Raw genomic sequence first — 17186 nt, 5'->3', positions numbered from 1 at the left:
TAATGTCTGATTGTTATATATTTCATTAATATTAAAAAGCAATTAAAAAGTTATATTAGAAATGTCAAATTTATACTTATCAAAAAAACAAAAATGACCAATTTATATTAGGAAGTTGACACAATCATTCATGACAGAATTTATAAGCAATTAAAGAAAAATGAGTTGTTTTTTTATTTTTTATTTTTATTTTTTGGCATAAATGACCACGATTAAATAGTTGTGATTAAACTATCCTTATTGATTTTCATAAATATAAAAAGTATAATAAAGTTGAGGGGACCTAATTATCCTTAATATCATCAACCTTAAACTATTATCTATTCTCTCCAAAGTAGGTTTTTTCTCTTTGTTTCATAAGCAGGTTTCAATGCTTATAGAATTTCAATACATTTTCCATAAAAATTCAATGGGGCTAGTTTATCCATGGAGCTTCTAAGTGATGATGATTTGAATAAAATAATTTTCAGCTAATGAAAAAATGAACAATTGATTATGGATACAAGTGCCCTGTCCATCCTATAACATCTTATAAGTGAAAATCAAATTAACCAACATAGTGAAATTGAGAGAGAACAAAATTTTCACCTTTTTTTTTTTTTTTTTTCCTTTTTGTAAAGAGAGAGAGAGAGAGAGAGAGAGTAAAAGAGCAATGGATATAAGACTCACAGAAGTTGAGAAGAAAAAAAAAAACGTTTGGAAACTAAAAAAAGAAAAGATAAAAACAAGTAGAAAGGGAAAGAGAAGGAGAAAGTGAAAGTTGAACAAAAATAAAAACCAACAACAAAAACAGCATTGGTAATCTCTACTTATGGGTTTCCTTCATGTATAATTTTTTTTTTAATTTTTAATTTTTGATTTCTCAAGATATTTACAAAATGGGCATCTAGGTTCATCTAGCTCTAAGTTTGGCCGAACTTTTAATTTTTAAAAGTGTGGTTCTTCTATTCACACTATAAAATTTAATAATCATATTACATTTTTAATTACTTCTTAATACTCCAAAAATATCCATTGTTAAAAAGTTACAAGTACCCTTAAGCATATAAGCATAATAAAAATAAATTATTTGGTACAGTATAATGGAATTTTAAAAAAATAATAAATTCTAACAATGGACACTATGGAATTTAGCACTCAAGAAAAAAAATATACAAAAATGATCAATAAGTTATTCCTTTTAACTTGAAAAAGTAAATATTCAGCTTTCTTTTATAATTTGTTTGTTTTTTCTTTATGTTTTTTTTTCTCTCTTTTTTTATTTATTTTAATTTTCATTCTATTTGTTATTCGTATCACTTTAAAATCATTCGGTACGGTGGCTTAAACGCTTTGAATAGGTTTAGATTCTATATACAAAAAAAAATAATTGTTTCAACAATATATGTAATTATCCAGTATATATAACTTAAATGATTTGAACACGATCTTTCTTTTTATTTTTTTGGTAATAAAAACATGTTTGGGTTTTATATACTATACATATATTGTTTCATCCAAATTTTACAATACAGATGAAAATGAACAATCCATAAAGTAGTTGTTTGATATTTATCACCTAAATGATTTGAATTTGTTTAAGTTTTGCATATTAGATATATCTAGTTTATATCAAATAGTTGCCTGGCATATACAATCCAATCCAGGCAATTCAAATCATTTAGGTTTTATATACTAAACGTATTTTGTTTCATCCATATTATATGATTTGGATGGCAGTATATGATATGTAAATTTATAGTATATCTACTTAATTATATTTAAGGATAAATTAAATATTAGTACTAGAAATTAAATTAAAAATGAATATTGTACAATGCAATATGTTTATTAAATTTAATTTCCAACAAAGACCATGCCAAATAGACATTTATGCAATCAAAAAAAAAAATCATTAAAAATCAGTTTCTAAAATAGCATATATAGAAATTTTTGATAAAAATCAAAAAAACAAAAAAAGCAAATTTTATCACTATAAAATGTGTGTATTACAAATGAAACCCATATATTTTTATGACAATTTAATTGGCTATTTTATAATTTTTTCTTTTCATTTTTAGTTTTTTTAAAATAAAAAAAATAAAAAACGAAAGTAAAATAATAAGATCAACTTGTAAGATCGAGTGTATTCAGAAGAAAAATAATTAAATAAAATATTATTAAGTGATTTGGAAATTCATGTCAACATGTTGATATGCCTTTCTCTCTCTCTCTCTCTCAAAAAAAAAAAAAAAAAAAAAAAAGAAGAAAATATTACCCATAAAATCATTTCTGTGTATACATAATATTATATATTATGTTTGATCATGCGAAATCGATCAAACATGAAATGGTGAGATCACAATTAGCTTTCCAAGTATGGTCCATGTCATGCGATTGAGAATCATATATATAAAGTTAGATGATTAACATGTATCTACTCGCTTAAGAATCATATATTATGTTTTTTTCTTTTTGTTTTGTTTATTTTTTTTGGTAACCTAAAAGTTAGTGTTAGCCTGTGTTTTTTAGTGTCCATCAACGGAATCTCTTCCCATTTATAAATTGTATATCCCCTTCGGATACAAAAGATGATAGATTTCCTTATAAAATTCTCTCCTTTCCACCATTATTGTTTTTTAGTTTTTTACTTTATTCATAACTTATTCCAGATTTAATAAATAAATAAAAATGGCAACCTATTCTTATTATGCAACTAAATCCTCTTTTCCCTTTTGTTTTGCTAGATGTGGAATTTTGGAATAAAATTTTGATTATTTCATTTCAAAAAAAAAAAAAAAAAAAATAGGAGCTTAGTTTCATAGCCGAGTACTAATTTACTTTGAGAAAAGTTTATGGATTTTTTTTAAGAAGTTGTAAAACTTTTATTTTTTTAATATTAATTTTTTGGATAAATTGGAAAGGGGCAATTCCATCATCTCACTTTGAACCCAGAATTTGGATTATCATTGATAATTATTACCAACTAAGCTGTGCCATTTATAATATTAATTAAAAATTATTTTATAATGAAATACCGAACAATAATAATCTTCTCACCCCATGCCAAAGCTTCTGGACAAATTAAAAAATATAATGGGGTCAGCAAAATATTTTGCACAGATTTTAACCTTGAATCTATCAGTTTGACATGCTAGTAAATGTTATAAAATGATAAAAGTCAAATTGATATCATTGAAATGGAGAGGAAGAAGAAAAAATTATTAAGTGGAAGAAGGAAGTTACTAACAAAAATAAAACAAAATAGATTTTTTAGAAACTCAAAATAAATTAAGCCTATCCTTCTCCTGAGTATGTAACCTGCTCGTGTTGTGTATCTTATTTTCTTTATTATTTATCTATTTTTCTTTTTGTTTCAATTTGTTATAGAAAATATATAAATAAACAAATAAAAAGAGAAGCTTCTTGAATCAATTGGCAGAAAAAGCCCATGTGGTTCACTGGTGGTCCTCTGGACCAGATGGGGGTTCAAATAGTTTGACCAATTGCTTTTGGTTACTACTGTTTGTATGCATTGACCTCTTCACGGGACCATGTTATGTACTGACATTGACTATTTGTTTGAGTCTGTTTCTCAATTAATTTCATTAATTTGAATGAGAATTGGGATTGAGCAGTGTCAATATAACGAATATGATAATGGCAGGATTCACCAAAATATATGTACATATATATAAATATATATTTGAGATTAATTGGTAAGGAAGAAAGTTTGGATTTTGCAAATTCCTTTAATTCACTGGCTTGGCTCTTGTGGAATTAATCAATTTGCACTTTACGGATCTAAATGGATGAGATATACAACAGAAATAGCAGCTTATAGCTTGTGAGATAATCTAGTGGTAAATTATGAACTTGAATTTCCCATATTTAATATTAAAAAATCAAAATACATTGCTTACTCAATCAATTCTTCTTCCATGAGAGTGACTCCAAAAATATAATATTAATTACATTTTGATACTATTTAATTTGAAAATTTTGTACTTTTGATCTTGGATTGTAAAACTTACCATTAGACACTCAATTTTTAATTTTTTTGCAAATAGGATCATTTTTTTTTTCTATCATTCACAATATTTTTCCATTCCCCCAATTGATATCTTAAACTCTTTTTCCATTCCCCCAATTGATATCTTAAACTCTTGATCTTTTAATTATAAACGTGAATGACTTGCCACTGAATTAACATTACATGACAAATAAAATTATGATTAACCAGAAAAAAAATGAATATGTGGAGGTCTACATTATTAATATAATAAAGAGCGATTACCTTTCATGTGTTAAACTCAAATTAACGGTGGATTTGAATCATAATGAATGGGATAAAGATTATTGCAATGTACTTCAATTATATGGAAAGTAACTAACTTCAAATGTTAGGGTTTTCGCCAATTCAATAGCTAGCCAAATTTTTCATTTTTTTTTTTTTTTCACCGACACAAGCATAAAAGGTGGTAGGTGATAAGAAGTATACTAAAGAAAACCAGGAAGTGGGATGGTATTAAAACAGAAAAGCACAAAAAGGGAAAAAGGTGGAGATATTGATCTTCTCTTCATTCTAAAGCACACAGAATACTCCTTGTGGTTTTCTGATTTCTTTCACATCAACAAAATTCTCTTCACAAGTAAATATTGCCAAGAACGACCCCCAAGTCTCTGAGTTGCTTTTGTCTATTTCCTTACAAGTGGACCTATTATAAATCCCATACACTTTCTGCTCACATTAATAACTTCTTAGTCTGCAGCTAAAGACCGCCAAATTAATCTCAACCACCGGACATGATGATCACAGATCAAAAAAATTTTGATTATATAATCAAAGCAATCTTACTTTTTGAGTACTATAATTGGATGGCCGTGATTAAAAAAAGTAAAAAATTAGGTAATCAGAGAGTTGGTCATAAACATCATATTTTTTTATTAGCAAAATCACAGAAACGTAAATACCCCCAATGCCCTCGTCTCAGAATATATTCACAATCACACACAAACAGCAAGAGGGACACTCACGGGCACCAAACCAAACAACAACAACAACAACAAAAAGTGCTAAAATTTTTTAGTAACAACGTTTTAATAAGCTGAAAAGTGAAACCTGTCTTGTGGCTTAGAATGTTTCTTTCTCTCTCCCTCTCTTACTCAATCTAAATGGATGTCCTAGAAGCACCCGTGACACACTCTCTCTCTCTCTCTCTCTCGTGGATTCTCCAATTCAGCATCACTTTTTTTTTTTTTTTTTTTTCCCCCACTAAAAGAAATTGTACCAACTAAAAACTTGTATTTAAACAAACACCCATTTTCTATGGCACTTCATCATATTCCATATCCATAACATTTTTTTTTTTTTTTTTTTTTTTGGGGCCTTTCTCTATTTCTCTCATTCTGTTTCAAATAATGTCAACAACACAGAAGATATTCTATGTTGTTGCTATTCTTCTTCTATTCAGTTCAGGCCAAACATTATGCCACACCAAAGGTCTCCGACCAAGGAATTCATCTACCAGGCAACAGAACAAAAACATGACTCAGACCCAAATCTCTGAATTGCAATTCATGAAGTGGGTTAGATTTGTTGGGAGGCTCAAACACTCTGTTTTCAGAGCAGCAAAGAACAAGCTTTTCCCTTCCATTACTCTCAGAGTGTCAAAAAACAAGGCTTCTGGAGATTTCACTTCAATTCAGGACGCCATTGATTCTCTACCTTTAGTCAATCTCGTGAGAGTTGTCATCAAGGTTCATGCAGGAGTTTACACGTGAGTTGTGCTTGGATACATTGCTTTCTCTGCTTTTTTTTTTTTTTTTTTTCTTTTCTTTACATGAAAATCTTGTTCTCTGAGCCTCAAATGGATATTGAAATTTGTCTATATTCTAAATTATTTTAATTTCCTGTTCAAAAGGGTTTTCATATTACTATTATTTTTTGCTTGATGTAATGTCTTTTTCTTTCTGAGCACAATGTTGTTTGGAATTGTTCTTTGACTATAAGAAAATAATTTTTTTTTTTTTGAGCTGTTGAGGAATTGTCTTTTCTGATACTTTTCTAGCATGTAATTATATTCTAATTCATTGATATCAATGGCTGGTTTTTCACTTTGTGGTAAATTTTGCTTAACTATGAACCATAATAATGTTGAAATTATTATTATAATTATTATCAGGGAAAAGGTTAGTATACCTCCGTTCAAATCATACATAACAATAGAAGGAGCAGGGGCAGAGAAGACAATAGTTCAGTGGGGAGACACAGCTCAAACACCTGGTCCAAGAGGGCAACCCATGGGGACCTACAGTTCAGCAACTTTTGCTGTAAATTCCCCTTATTTCATTGCCAAGAACATTACATTTAAGGTATAATTTACTCCTTTTCTTTTTTTTCTTTTTCTTTTTTGTTCTATATGTTTCTCTTTTTCTCACTCCAATTATATATGTTCAATGGTGGAGCAGAACACAACCCCAGTTCCACCACCAGGAGCAATAGGTAAACAAGCAGTGGCATTTAGAATATCAGCAGACACAGCAGCCTTCTTTGGGTGTAGATTCTTAGGAGCACAAGACACACTCTATGATCATCTTGGTAGGCATTATTACAAAGATTGTTACATTGAAGGCTCAGTGGATTTCATCTTTGGCAATTCACTCTCTCTATTTGAGGTGATAACGAATTTTTCCCATTCCTTTATGCAAAATTTAATAGACCACCCAAAAATGGCATAAAATTTTGGAACCCAAAAAGAGATGTGAAAGTGTGGATGTTTGATTATTTGTCATAGAGAATTTGTATAATTAAAAAGAAATAAAAGGGTATGTATATATATATATATATATATATATGGTAAAATGGGAAATAATGGATGCAGGGATGTCACGTGCACGCCATAGCACAGAATATAGGTGCCGTAACAGCACAAGGGAGAAGCAGCATATTGGATGACACGGGGTTCTCATTTGTGAACTGTAAGGTCACGGGTTCAGGAGCTTTGTATCTTGGGAGAGCATGGGGGCCTTTCTCAAGGGTCATCTTTGCTTATACATATATGGACAACATTATCATTCCCAAAGGCTGGTATAATTGGGGTGATCCTAGCCGTGAGATGTAATTCTCTCTCTCTCTCTCTCTCTTATCATTATTATTGTTTTTTGTTATCTTGTTAGGACAAATTCAGACTTGGACTTTTATAACAAAACACAGTAAGATTAACTCCACACTTTTGAAATTGTAAATTTAAGTTATATCTTCTCTTTTTTAGATTAGAAAATTATTATAATCCTGACAAAAATAAAATAAATTTTTTGTCAAAGGAATTGTTGGTTTTGTCTTGGACTATCCCATAGGGGATGGTTAAGGGTTCAGATGTTTAGTTAGGTATGAGAAAATTCTAAAGATGAATTATTTGGGTTAGTTGCACTGTGGAAAACCATAATTTTCCCCCCACTCTTTGCAGACCCATTTTGCCTATAAGATGGGTTTTAGGTGTTTGTCATCTTTACTCCAACTAAATCAGAATTTCCAAGCCACAGCTTAGTTCGTGCACTAGCATCTTTAGAAGTAGAATGACCCAAAAATGCACCAAACAAGCCAAAACTAGCAAAGATTATTTTAGTAAACAGATAAGACCTTTTAGGGAATTTGGAAAAACAACAAATGGGGCAGTAGAGTTTTGAGGAAACCTAACCATGAGAGTATCATGGAAATGTCTTTTTGCTCTTTTTTTTTATTTTTTTTATTTTCCACCCTGCTGCAAAACCTACGTGTAATGCACCATAAAAGATGCATATATATATATATATTTTATTTATTTATTTATTTATATATACATATCCATCTAATAAGCCAAAGCCACCTAAACTCGGTGGGATTGCTTTATATAACAGGTACATGTTTGGCATTTTTGAAATTGGTTGTGACTGCAGAAGGAAGAAAACATTTATAATGATATAGGTTTGTTTTTGGGTTGGCAGGACTGTGTTTTATGGGCAATACAAGTGCACAGGACCAGGAGCAAGCTTTGCAGGAAGGGTATCATGGTCAAGGGAACTTACTGATGAGGAAGCCAAACCCTTTATTTCACTTAGCTATATTGATGGCTCTGAATGGATTAACATGTGATGCTATATCTGCAGTCTATAATTTTAGATTCACATAAAATTTTTAATTTTTTTCCCCTCATAAAATCTTTGTAAAATCATCCTTATGATCATGTTACTAGGTATATATAACTGAAATAAATGCCATGTTATCAATTGGCAATCACATTAATAAAAGATTTTTCTTTTTTCTTTTTCTTTTTCTTTTTTTTTGTTGGTTGCGGAAAGTAATAAAAAAGGTTTTAAGATAACAAAATGGTTTTGAATCCATACATTATGTCATTCCAATCAATAATAATAAATTCACAAATCTAATTTATCAAACTTTTAGTTATCAAGAGACATGTTACTTTTTATTTGTCTAAATTTTGTCCCATTTAATTTTATAGGTGGGCCTTATTTGTTTTTTTCAAGAGATTATAAAATTCTATTTAAAGTTTAGTAACAGTGAACACCAAGATACCTAACAACTGCCGGCCATACCATGAGATTGTGGGTTTGAGATATTTTCATTTTATCTTTTAGAGTAGAATAGCTTAAAATTTAAAAAAAAAAAAAAAAATTCTAACCTAGAGCATTTCCTATGAGACTCTTTATTTTTCAGAGTAAAATTTTCAAAATAAAGAATATCTTGAAAAAAATTTTAAAATTAAAGAGAGAAATTTTTTATCCAAATTCAACACCACTCTCAATAATTACTTTTTATTTTGCATTTCTCCATTAAAAATTGTAATTCACATGTTCCCGCATTTTTTTTTTTTTTTTTGGTCTTCTCATACCAAAGCAGTATTTAAAAAATTTGAAATATGAAATTAAAATTATAATTAGTAAATAAACTAAAATTCTGCATAAAAAATTGTATAGGAATAAATGATTTCATAAAAAGCTATATATAGAGAGAGTAAATTTGATTCTCTAAAAATCAAACCCCATTTTTTATTTTAATTTTTCAATTTAGAGAGTCCATTGAAATAATGAAAAAGAAATATAACTCTGTAAAATAAAGAAGTGAAGTTCTTTAAAAAGCCTATTGGTTATGCTCTTACTAATCATAGTTAATTTTTGGTAAAAGAAGATGCATCACAAACTTAAAATAGGTAAGCTGAATTCCTTGTTACTTGAAACCAAATTTAAGATTTCCTATAATTTATTAATTCATAAGTTTAGCCCAATAATTAAATCATTGAAAATGCACCTCCAAGTCCAAATTAAAACTACATGGCTGAAAATCCTCCATTACTCTAATAATAATAATAATAATAATAAAGATATGCTTTAATTAATGAAGAAGGAAGAGAAAGAAGAAAAAGAGAATCATTACATAGGTAGCCCATGATTGTAATGGGTCTTCCAAGGAAGTACATTTGGAAAGAGAAGTGCACATGTGTGTCCATTCAAAAAGGCAAAGCCTCGAAGCCTCATTTCAGAAGCAAAAAACAATGACCCAAATTCTTTTGGGGCCCAAATTTTTGTATTTTGACTCGGAGAGTTGGAGACTTGCAGACCCAATTGAGGCTAAAATCAAATTAGACGAACTTATCAAAAATGTGGGGTCTTTTTTTTGGTCCCTTGGAAGAAAAAAGTTGTCAACGATTTGAATTGACTAATTTTTTTTTTTCTATAACTTTTTTAAAAAAGTAATTTTTAAATATAAACACACATTAATCTATACTTATAATATTGTTAAAAAATTTTGTCCTCGGTTCAAATTCCCCCCTTTCTAAATATCATACAAAAATAGAAAAAAAGTTTAAAAATATAATAGGAAAATTATTTTTTTAAAAAAAATTGGTAAATATATTTTAACACCCCACCTCCATTGTCTCGATTAGATATAGAGTTTTTTAGGAAATCACCTATCATTGGGTTACTATGGAGTTTTTTATGAGGTCACTCGTTCTTAAATAATTCATACCTGAGTATATTTAACTTCAGAGTTTTTTTAAATCTTAAAACTAATTACTCTGAAAAGGCCTTAGTAACTATCATTACATTTAAACAATTCTCTAATCCACTACCGAGAGATCTTGGTGTTATGAGAGTGATTATCATCATATTTAAACCATCTCCTGATCCACACCCAGATAATGTGGCATTAGACATCATGCAGTCTGCCAATGTCTCTTGTACCCACCCACATTTGTGGTTACAATCCACCTCTTTAGACATAGCCTCCTTTCTGGCACACTTCCGATTGAGTACAAGTTTTGATATCATTGTAATACCCAGCCTCCAGTAGCAAATATATCGCTCTCTATCTATATTACTCCCTAATTTAACCATCACATTTAGTATAAAAGTTTTTGTTTAGAGCATTTTAAGAGATTATCCATTTTTGAACTCGTTTTTTTCGAATCTTAAAATCAATTGCTTTAAAAAAACCACAACATTATGAAAATGACTATCATTATATTTGAATCATCTACTAATCCACATCCTAACGACAATAAATTGGACAATAGGTAATTTGCTAATGCTTTTCGCATCCTTCGACACTACTCGTCACATATATCATTGATTTTAAAAGAAGTATGAGTTTTGAAATAATTATTCTTTTTTAAAAAAAGCTAGATTAGAAAAAAAAAATGTAAAATAAGGAGCGCATAAATAAGTAACACAAATTCTCTAAATTTCAAAACACATAATGCATGCCATCAAACAAAATTTAAAAAATACAGCATGCCTGCTATTAAGTCTAGGGGCTATCTCGCTTTATAACCCAACTCACTAGAATTTCTTTAAAGTTTCATCTTCTTCTTCTTCTTTCTTTCTTTCTCTTTTTTTTTTTTTTTTTTGGTTTGCTGAGATTCTTTAAAATTTTTCATATTGTGTTAAAGATGCGCAATCTTTTAGCTGTTCCAACTTTCATTTATAAGAGGGAAAAAAACGAAAAATAAAAAATAAAAAAAGATATGATTCATAGTACCAAAGATTCTGAAATATTGGAATATTTCTTACCAATTATTACAGATTTGAAGAAAGCAGAATACATGCAATCTGAAGCAAGAAAATAATACTTGAAATTGTGGAAATTCCATGGTATCATTTTGACAAAACATGTTACCGTTTGGGAGGGAATATAAAAGTTTTCAACTGCATGTTATCTACTTTTTGAAAGTAGCTTCCTTGTTAAGTACCATATTATTATTAGTTTTTTTTTTTTTCCTTTTTTTTTTACCATAAAAAAAAATCTTATTATTAGTTTTTAGGAGCAACCCGAACATTGTGAACCATATCAATTGATATGATATTGTTTTATTTGTTTGTCTAAGTCCTGTCTAGTGTCTACTTTTGAACAATTAATTATTAGAACTTTTAGTCAAAGGGTTCTTGAGCATTCTTTTAAATGATGTTGACAGGACATGCTAGAAACATGGACAAGAAAATTTATGCCCAACAAAAGTAATCGAAGAAGTAAATTTCTACCGTAAATATCTTTTTTTCTTCTTTAAAAAAAGCAAGTAAATATCTTATTTAAAATATTCCTCTTAACAAAGTTCTCTTTTAGTAGTAAAGTAGCAAAAACGTCACAAGAATGAAAAGATTACCTTTCAAATCAATTAATCATTGTGTCAAATCAAAAGCTAATCATAATTGGCTAATTGTCCATCTTTCTCGTTCTTCTCTCATATTTTTTTTTAGTTTTTCCTTGGGAATTTTCAAGTCTCCTCGTACATTGCAAAATACTAAATATTTGACAGTACCTAATATCTGCTGCATCTAAGAATAATGATTTATGATAATGATTGGCTCAGAAAAGTTTCAAATATTGATTTGTTTTCCCTTCCTTCCTCGTAAACTAACATTTTAAAAACAGATCTAATATTAAACACATGATTCATAGCTTTGGAAACAGCAAATTCTTCAATTGATTAAGAAAGTTTTTCACTAACCCAAAAATAAAATAATAATAACAAAATGATTTACTGCTTTTTTGGTAATAATAACAATAATTTACTGCTTTGCTTATGAATTTTGCTGTACAAATCTTTCCAAAACACAGAGTAAGAGAGTAGAGACAAATGAGGACATGGAGTGAAAGGGACTCTCCAGCCGACTCTAGACTGTCTGTAGCTCAATTTATAAAAGAAAGTGGGGTCACTTTTCACAATCAAACAAAACAATATCAATCAAGTGTCAAATTACCCCGACATATCATAATTATACCTTCTCAAAAGCGGGAACACTTCAAATATTTTCCACTATTTTTTCAAAACCATGCAAATACAATTCTTTCATTTTTTACCTCAACATAAATATATACACATATCAAATCGATGGGATGGCTTTCATTTCTCAAATATTTCATCCAATTTGGAATTGACAGAGAGTAAAAAGTTGTACATTTTGTTCTTTTTGGGACTTCATAAAATATATATGTAATTCCAATTATTATACAATTAATAACACCATTAATAAAAGAACAATTCCATCGCACCAGAGAAACACACATAGAATCAGAATCACAAAAGGATGGAATTATTCAAACATTAAACTTTTTGAATCTACATTCTAAATCACACACCCTGTGTTCTTTCTGTTATCCTCTATTCTGTTTTTCTTGTTTTTGAACAAGAAAGCAAATTGGAAATGCTGCCAACTTGAATTCATCTAAAATCCTATTCATCACCATTTTCTTCTGCTAGTAGTTCCTTTCTGATTCGCTACTACAAAATCCTGGAGGACCTATCAATCTTGCCCATCACAGCATTCTTGAAATTAATGGCTTCCTGAGCTTGTGAACATGACCTCTGCATCCTAACCCCACTTAGACTATTCCTTGACTCCATCATTTCATTCAGAGAGAGTCTCCTTTTGGGTCCCGCTTCAGGCCTCTGCTTAGGGGCAGAGTGAGATCTCAATTTGGCCTTGAAAGACTTAGTGTTAGCCATGTAATTTGGAAAATTACCATAACTCCTGAAGAAGTTATCTGCACAAACACTCTTTGCTGGGGTCAACGGTGCATTAGACCCGCCGCTGCAGGAGTTCATGAACCGCGGCGTGCTCTGGGCGGTGGAGAACCGGCATTCTTCGCCGGTAAGTCCCCAGTCAGAGTCCTGGAAGTTCCGGCAATCCGGGACTGATATCCGCGAGGGGATTCGACATGGAAGAGGAGAAGAAAGTGCTTGATAATTTGGGTCGTCACCGAAATCGGACATGGAAGTGTTTGTTCTTCGAGACCTGGATTTGGGTCTGCCTGTATCTACCTCCACAATCTTGGGGCTTTCATCAATGTTGGCTGTCACAGTGGATTCGAGAGAAGCAGAGAGCCTCCTGCTATGCGTTGGAGCTGTGAATTCACTTCTGGCGTCGTCAAATCTCTCCTGCAAACATTTTGGGGAAATTCAATAACTATATTTTTAGCATTTTATAGAGAATTTCAAGAAGTGGGTTTTGTTTACCATGGATTTTCGAGCTCGGGTTTCGAATCTATTAGCTTCATTGTTGTAGATTGCTCGATTCTTCTGGGAACGAACAGTGGCTTGTGCTCTGATCAGAGCTTGCATACTGTGAAGTGTTGCTGTTGCTTGTTTTCTGACTAAATAACCTCTAACCAGTGCCTGCAATTTCACTAATCCCTTTAAAGCTCTGAGAGCTTTTCTAGCCTGTTTAACAATAAAAAAAAAAAAAAAATCCCCATTTGTAAAAATTTTCTAGCAATCCAAACAGATAGAAAAAAGAAACTATGAACTTTTTCTTCACTTACTAAATATCCTCTGAAAACTGTTTGAATCTTCACAGCAGCCCATCTTTCATGGCTACCACCGAACATTGTACCTCGTCCATGGCTGGTTAGCCGGACAACCGCCACGGCTGCTTGAGCTGCGGCTACGGCGGCGTCGGCGGCGGCGGCTGTCGCTGCGGCAACAGCAATTGCGTGCTTGTTCTGTTCTTTCTCTGTTTCCGTGTAGTATGATCTTAGCCAAGCAGCTTCAGCTGCTGATAAATTGGGTGGAATAGTCGCCGGATTATGACACAGTAGGTCAGAATTACAAGCTTTTTTGTCTCTCCGGTCGCCGGAATTTGAATTGGCCGCTCTGTTTTCTTTATCCTTCTTCATTCCAAACAAGCCCTTCAACCATCTTGTTGCTTTACCCATTTTTCTCTCTCTGTTACAGTGTTTATGAAACTGAGAGAGATAACGAAGAAGATAAAAGAAAAATTTAATTAAATTAAAAAAATTTAAAAAGTGGGTTTGATAGAAAGATTGAATGTGAGAAAAACCCAGTTGAGCTTTTAGTTTAGAGAGAAAAAAAACGTTTTTTTTTTTTTTTTTTAAATTTTGGTGAAAAGAAAACAAGAAAAAAGTCTACTATAACATCTCAGCTCACAAATCTTTTTAGGTTACTTTCCATGTTGCGAAAAGTGGTGAAACAGAGTCGTTGTTAAAGAATAAAGTCCCATTGGAAAAAAAATGAAAAATGTTGGAAAAAAATGGAAAATTTTTTCAAAAGAATTTTCTATTCAATTTTTTTCTTTTTAAATGAAATGTTAAAAAAAAAAAAAACAAAAAACAAGAAAATCACTATCAAAGTTCCAAAAGTCCGCGTGAAAATCTGCATTACATGACAAAAACATGCAGCTGGTACATGCAGGAGTTCATAAAAAGAAAAAATAAAAAAATAAAAAATTGAAAAAAAGAAATTTATACAAAATTACTAATATGAAGGAAGTTACAGATTCACTGTCAGAAAAATAATAAAAATTTGAAGAGTAAAATAATCTAAAAGAATAAGAGACGCCCAAATTGGTTGAATCAGATTCTCAATAGAAAAGTTAAAAAATAAAAATAAAAAAAAAAGAAAGAAAGTGATTGAAACGCTCAAAATTTTCAGTTGTCCAATGAGAAACTGAGAAAAGTTTTACTTTCTTCCATAAGAAAAAGAAAACACACCCCGAACTCTATTTTTTATTTTATTTTTTATTTTTTATAGTGTGTTTGTGTGTGTGTGTGTGTGAATGGATTTACTTTCTGGAGCGCTGTGTCCTCAAAAAGAAAGATACCTACAGTGTCCTCTCAGCCTCTGACAGTCCCGTGAAACCTTATGTTTTTATATTTTTCTTTCCTCTTCTCCTTCACATACCAAAACTCCACTTTTTTTTTTTTTTAATTAAATTATTATTTATCCTAATTTTCAAAACTTGCCCTGCAAAAGAAAATGAAACCCAATCACATAATATATATAATATTTTCTTCCATTTTCTTTATATCCAAACAAACTGAACAGGGTATTATCAAAAAAAGAAAAAAGAAAAACAAACTGGACAGGGTATATGAAAGAAGAACACTCTAACCTGTAAACAGAAACAGAAGAAGATCATATTGCTTCTATGCTCTGCAAAATCGTTCTTCTTCTCTGATTTACTGTTTAGCAATTAATGCAATACCCAATTGTAGAATCCTTGGCTCTTTTTCCTTTTCTTTTTCAACTTCTACTTCTTTCTCTTTGCCAAATGGCTAAGCTTCTTTTTTTTTTTTTTTTTCACTCTCCATTTGATGCTTTTTTGCTTTCTGTAGGTTTTGCAGGACCTATCTAACTGTTTCTTTTTTTAATTTTTTTTTCCTGATAATTCTTTTTCACTGTTCTGGTTGTTCAATTATTCATGCACTTTATTTGTGCACTTTACTCAACCCACCTGCCAATTTTTCACCACACTTTTTTTTTTTTTTTCTCTGTTAACTCTGAAACATCATTTCACCCAAAAAAAAAAAAAAAAAAAAAAAAACTCTGAAACACCATCTTAAAAAGTTGATAAATTAAAGGTCTTATACTATTGATGTACTTCAAGCAGGGTTCAGTCATTTCATATGTTCTTCTTTCACGTATATTATATATAAATATATATATATATATATATTTCACAGTATATATATATATATATATATATATTTCACAGCATCATCCACTAGAAATATTCCCCTTCCTTTTTTTTTTCTTTTTTGGTTGAATTTCCCCCTCCTTACACTTATGGTGATGTGACACTTTAAAATGGTATCACCCTGAAATATAATAGAATAACAATGTGTGTGTGTATATATATATATATATATATTCTTTTTTTGGCTGAAAATAACAATGTATATTTTTTTGTTTCATAGAATAACAATATGTGATACTAATTACTAGATAGGATTTTCTGTTAAAAAAATTACTATGGTGGACAATCCGCATTAGATAATAATATATATTATATAAAAGACTAATCTCCAAGTAATTATCTCCTCTTAAAAATGGAGGACAAAGCAGATTACAAGAATTTATTTAGTTAGCATATTTTTCATTAGACTAACATGTCAGAGGTAGTATTTGGTCTTTGGAAATATACAAGTGTTATAAGCCAATCAAATAGTAATAAATGTAAATTCAATAGATACTTTAGTAAGGTAAATGGTATTTCCGGCATTATTTTTTCTATTATAAATTATGAACTAGTTCAATAATATAGATATATATATATATACACAGTTATAATTCATGATATAGTTCAAATCAATCAAAGTAAATTAATCATCTTAATTTTAGTTTGACTTTAAGCATATTGTATCTTAACCTATCATAATTATTTGATTATTCTATATATATTTGACTAACCCTAGTTTAGATGAGATTCATTCAAAAGTTTATAACTATTTTATTTTAAATGAATTACGACTTTTAAAAATTAATTAATTTTAATAACTATTTTATTAAAGATAAACAATTATTTATCATTGGATAAGAAAAACAAAAGGATAAAATGATTTGTTAAAAAGGTTTATCGAATCCCTTGTACATGGGATCCTCCATTCCACAATATATGCCAAACTTTTACTTTATATACATTGAACAATTTTATTTCAACATTTGCAATTAATATAGTTAGTATTTAGTATAATTCCTAATGAAAAGGGATCATTTGAATAAGGTTTTATTTGAAATAAATGGTATGGAAGATAATTATTTTCAAACGGAGATTAATGTGTTCTGGTGGAATGGTTGGATAACTTTTTCCTTTCAAATCTCTTCATATCCTTATTTGGATTATAACTTCCAACTTAATATAATTTCTTGTATTCTCTAAGAAAGCCAAATACCAAATTGCCAATGCACCGC

At 30.0% G+C, this 17186-nt stretch overlaps 2 protein-coding genes across 5 annotated transcripts; one reads left to right on the top strand and one right to left on the bottom strand.

Moving 5' to 3' along the window:
- Positions 1 to 5320: 5320 nt before the first annotated feature.
- LOC125419270 (probable pectinesterase 53) lies at positions 5321 to 8286 on the top strand. The gene is made up of 5 exons (XM_048464861.2): positions 5321 to 5759; positions 6165 to 6354; positions 6451 to 6657; positions 6864 to 7099; positions 7966 to 8286. The coding sequence occupies exons 1-5, from the start codon at positions 5401 to 5403 to the stop codon at positions 8111 to 8113; spliced, it is 1140 nt and encodes a 379-aa protein (XP_048320818.2). The 5' UTR covers positions 5321 to 5400; the 3' UTR covers positions 8114 to 8286.
- Positions 8287 to 12419: 4133 nt separating this feature from the next.
- Positions 12420 to 15590, bottom strand: LOC107432812 (protein IQ-domain 26). 4 transcript variants are annotated; one of them, XM_016044008.4, is made up of 5 exons: positions 15388 to 15590; positions 15097 to 15239; positions 13799 to 14221; positions 13494 to 13697; positions 12420 to 13415 (listed from the first exon to the last, which is right to left on the bottom strand). In XM_016044008.4, exons 3-5 carry the CDS (start codon positions 14189 to 14191, stop codon positions 12759 to 12761), a joined length of 1254 nt encoding a protein of 417 aa, XP_015899494.3. In that variant the 5' UTR covers positions 14192 to 14221; positions 15097 to 15239; positions 15388 to 15590; the 3' UTR covers positions 12420 to 12758. The 4 variants fall into 4 exon arrangements, with proteins under 4 accessions (XP_015899494.3, XP_015899495.3, XP_024935376.3 ...); XM_016044009.4 differs by having other exon boundaries at positions 13799 to 14201; XM_025079608.3 differs by having other exon boundaries at positions 15101 to 15239.
- Positions 15591 to 17186: the final 1596 nt, after the last annotated feature.

This window comes from Ziziphus jujuba, chromosome 11, assembly GCF_031755915.1.
Source record: "Ziziphus jujuba cultivar Dongzao chromosome 11, ASM3175591v1".
NCBI lineage: Eukaryota > Viridiplantae > Streptophyta > Magnoliopsida > Rosales > Rhamnaceae > Ziziphus > Ziziphus jujuba.
The sequence above is the reverse complement of the archived record's forward strand: the minus strand, read 5'-3'. Positions and strand labels throughout refer to the sequence as shown.

What these genes read in the sequence shown, in the direction of transcription:
- LOC125419270 (XM_048464861.2), top strand. Translation starts at nt 5,401, where the DNA reads ATGTCAACAACACAGAAGATATTCTATGTTGTTGCTATTCTTCTTCTA. An exon ending in CCAAGAACATTACATTTAAG is followed by an intron (nt 6,355 to 6,450) that starts GTATAATTTACT and finishes ATGGTGGAGCAG; the next exon opens with AACACAACCCCAGTTCCACC. An exon ending in GGTGATCCTAGCCGTGAGAT is followed by an intron (nt 7,100 to 7,965) that starts GTAATTCTCTCT and finishes TTGGGTTGGCAG; the next exon opens with GACTGTGTTTTATGGGCAAT.
- LOC107432812 (XM_016044008.4), bottom strand. Translation starts at nt 14,191, where the DNA reads ATGGGTAAAGCAACAAGATGGTTGAAGGGCTTGTTTGGAATGAAGAAG. An exon ending in CAGTTTTCAGAGGATATTTA is followed by an intron (nt 13,698 to 13,798) that starts GTAAGTGAAGAA and finishes ATTGTTAAACAG; the next exon opens with GCTAGAAAAGCTCTCAGAGC. An exon ending in CCCGAGCTCGAAAATCCATG is followed by an intron (nt 13,416 to 13,493) that starts GTAAACAAAACC and finishes AAATGTTTGCAG; the next exon opens with GAGAGATTTGACGACGCCAG.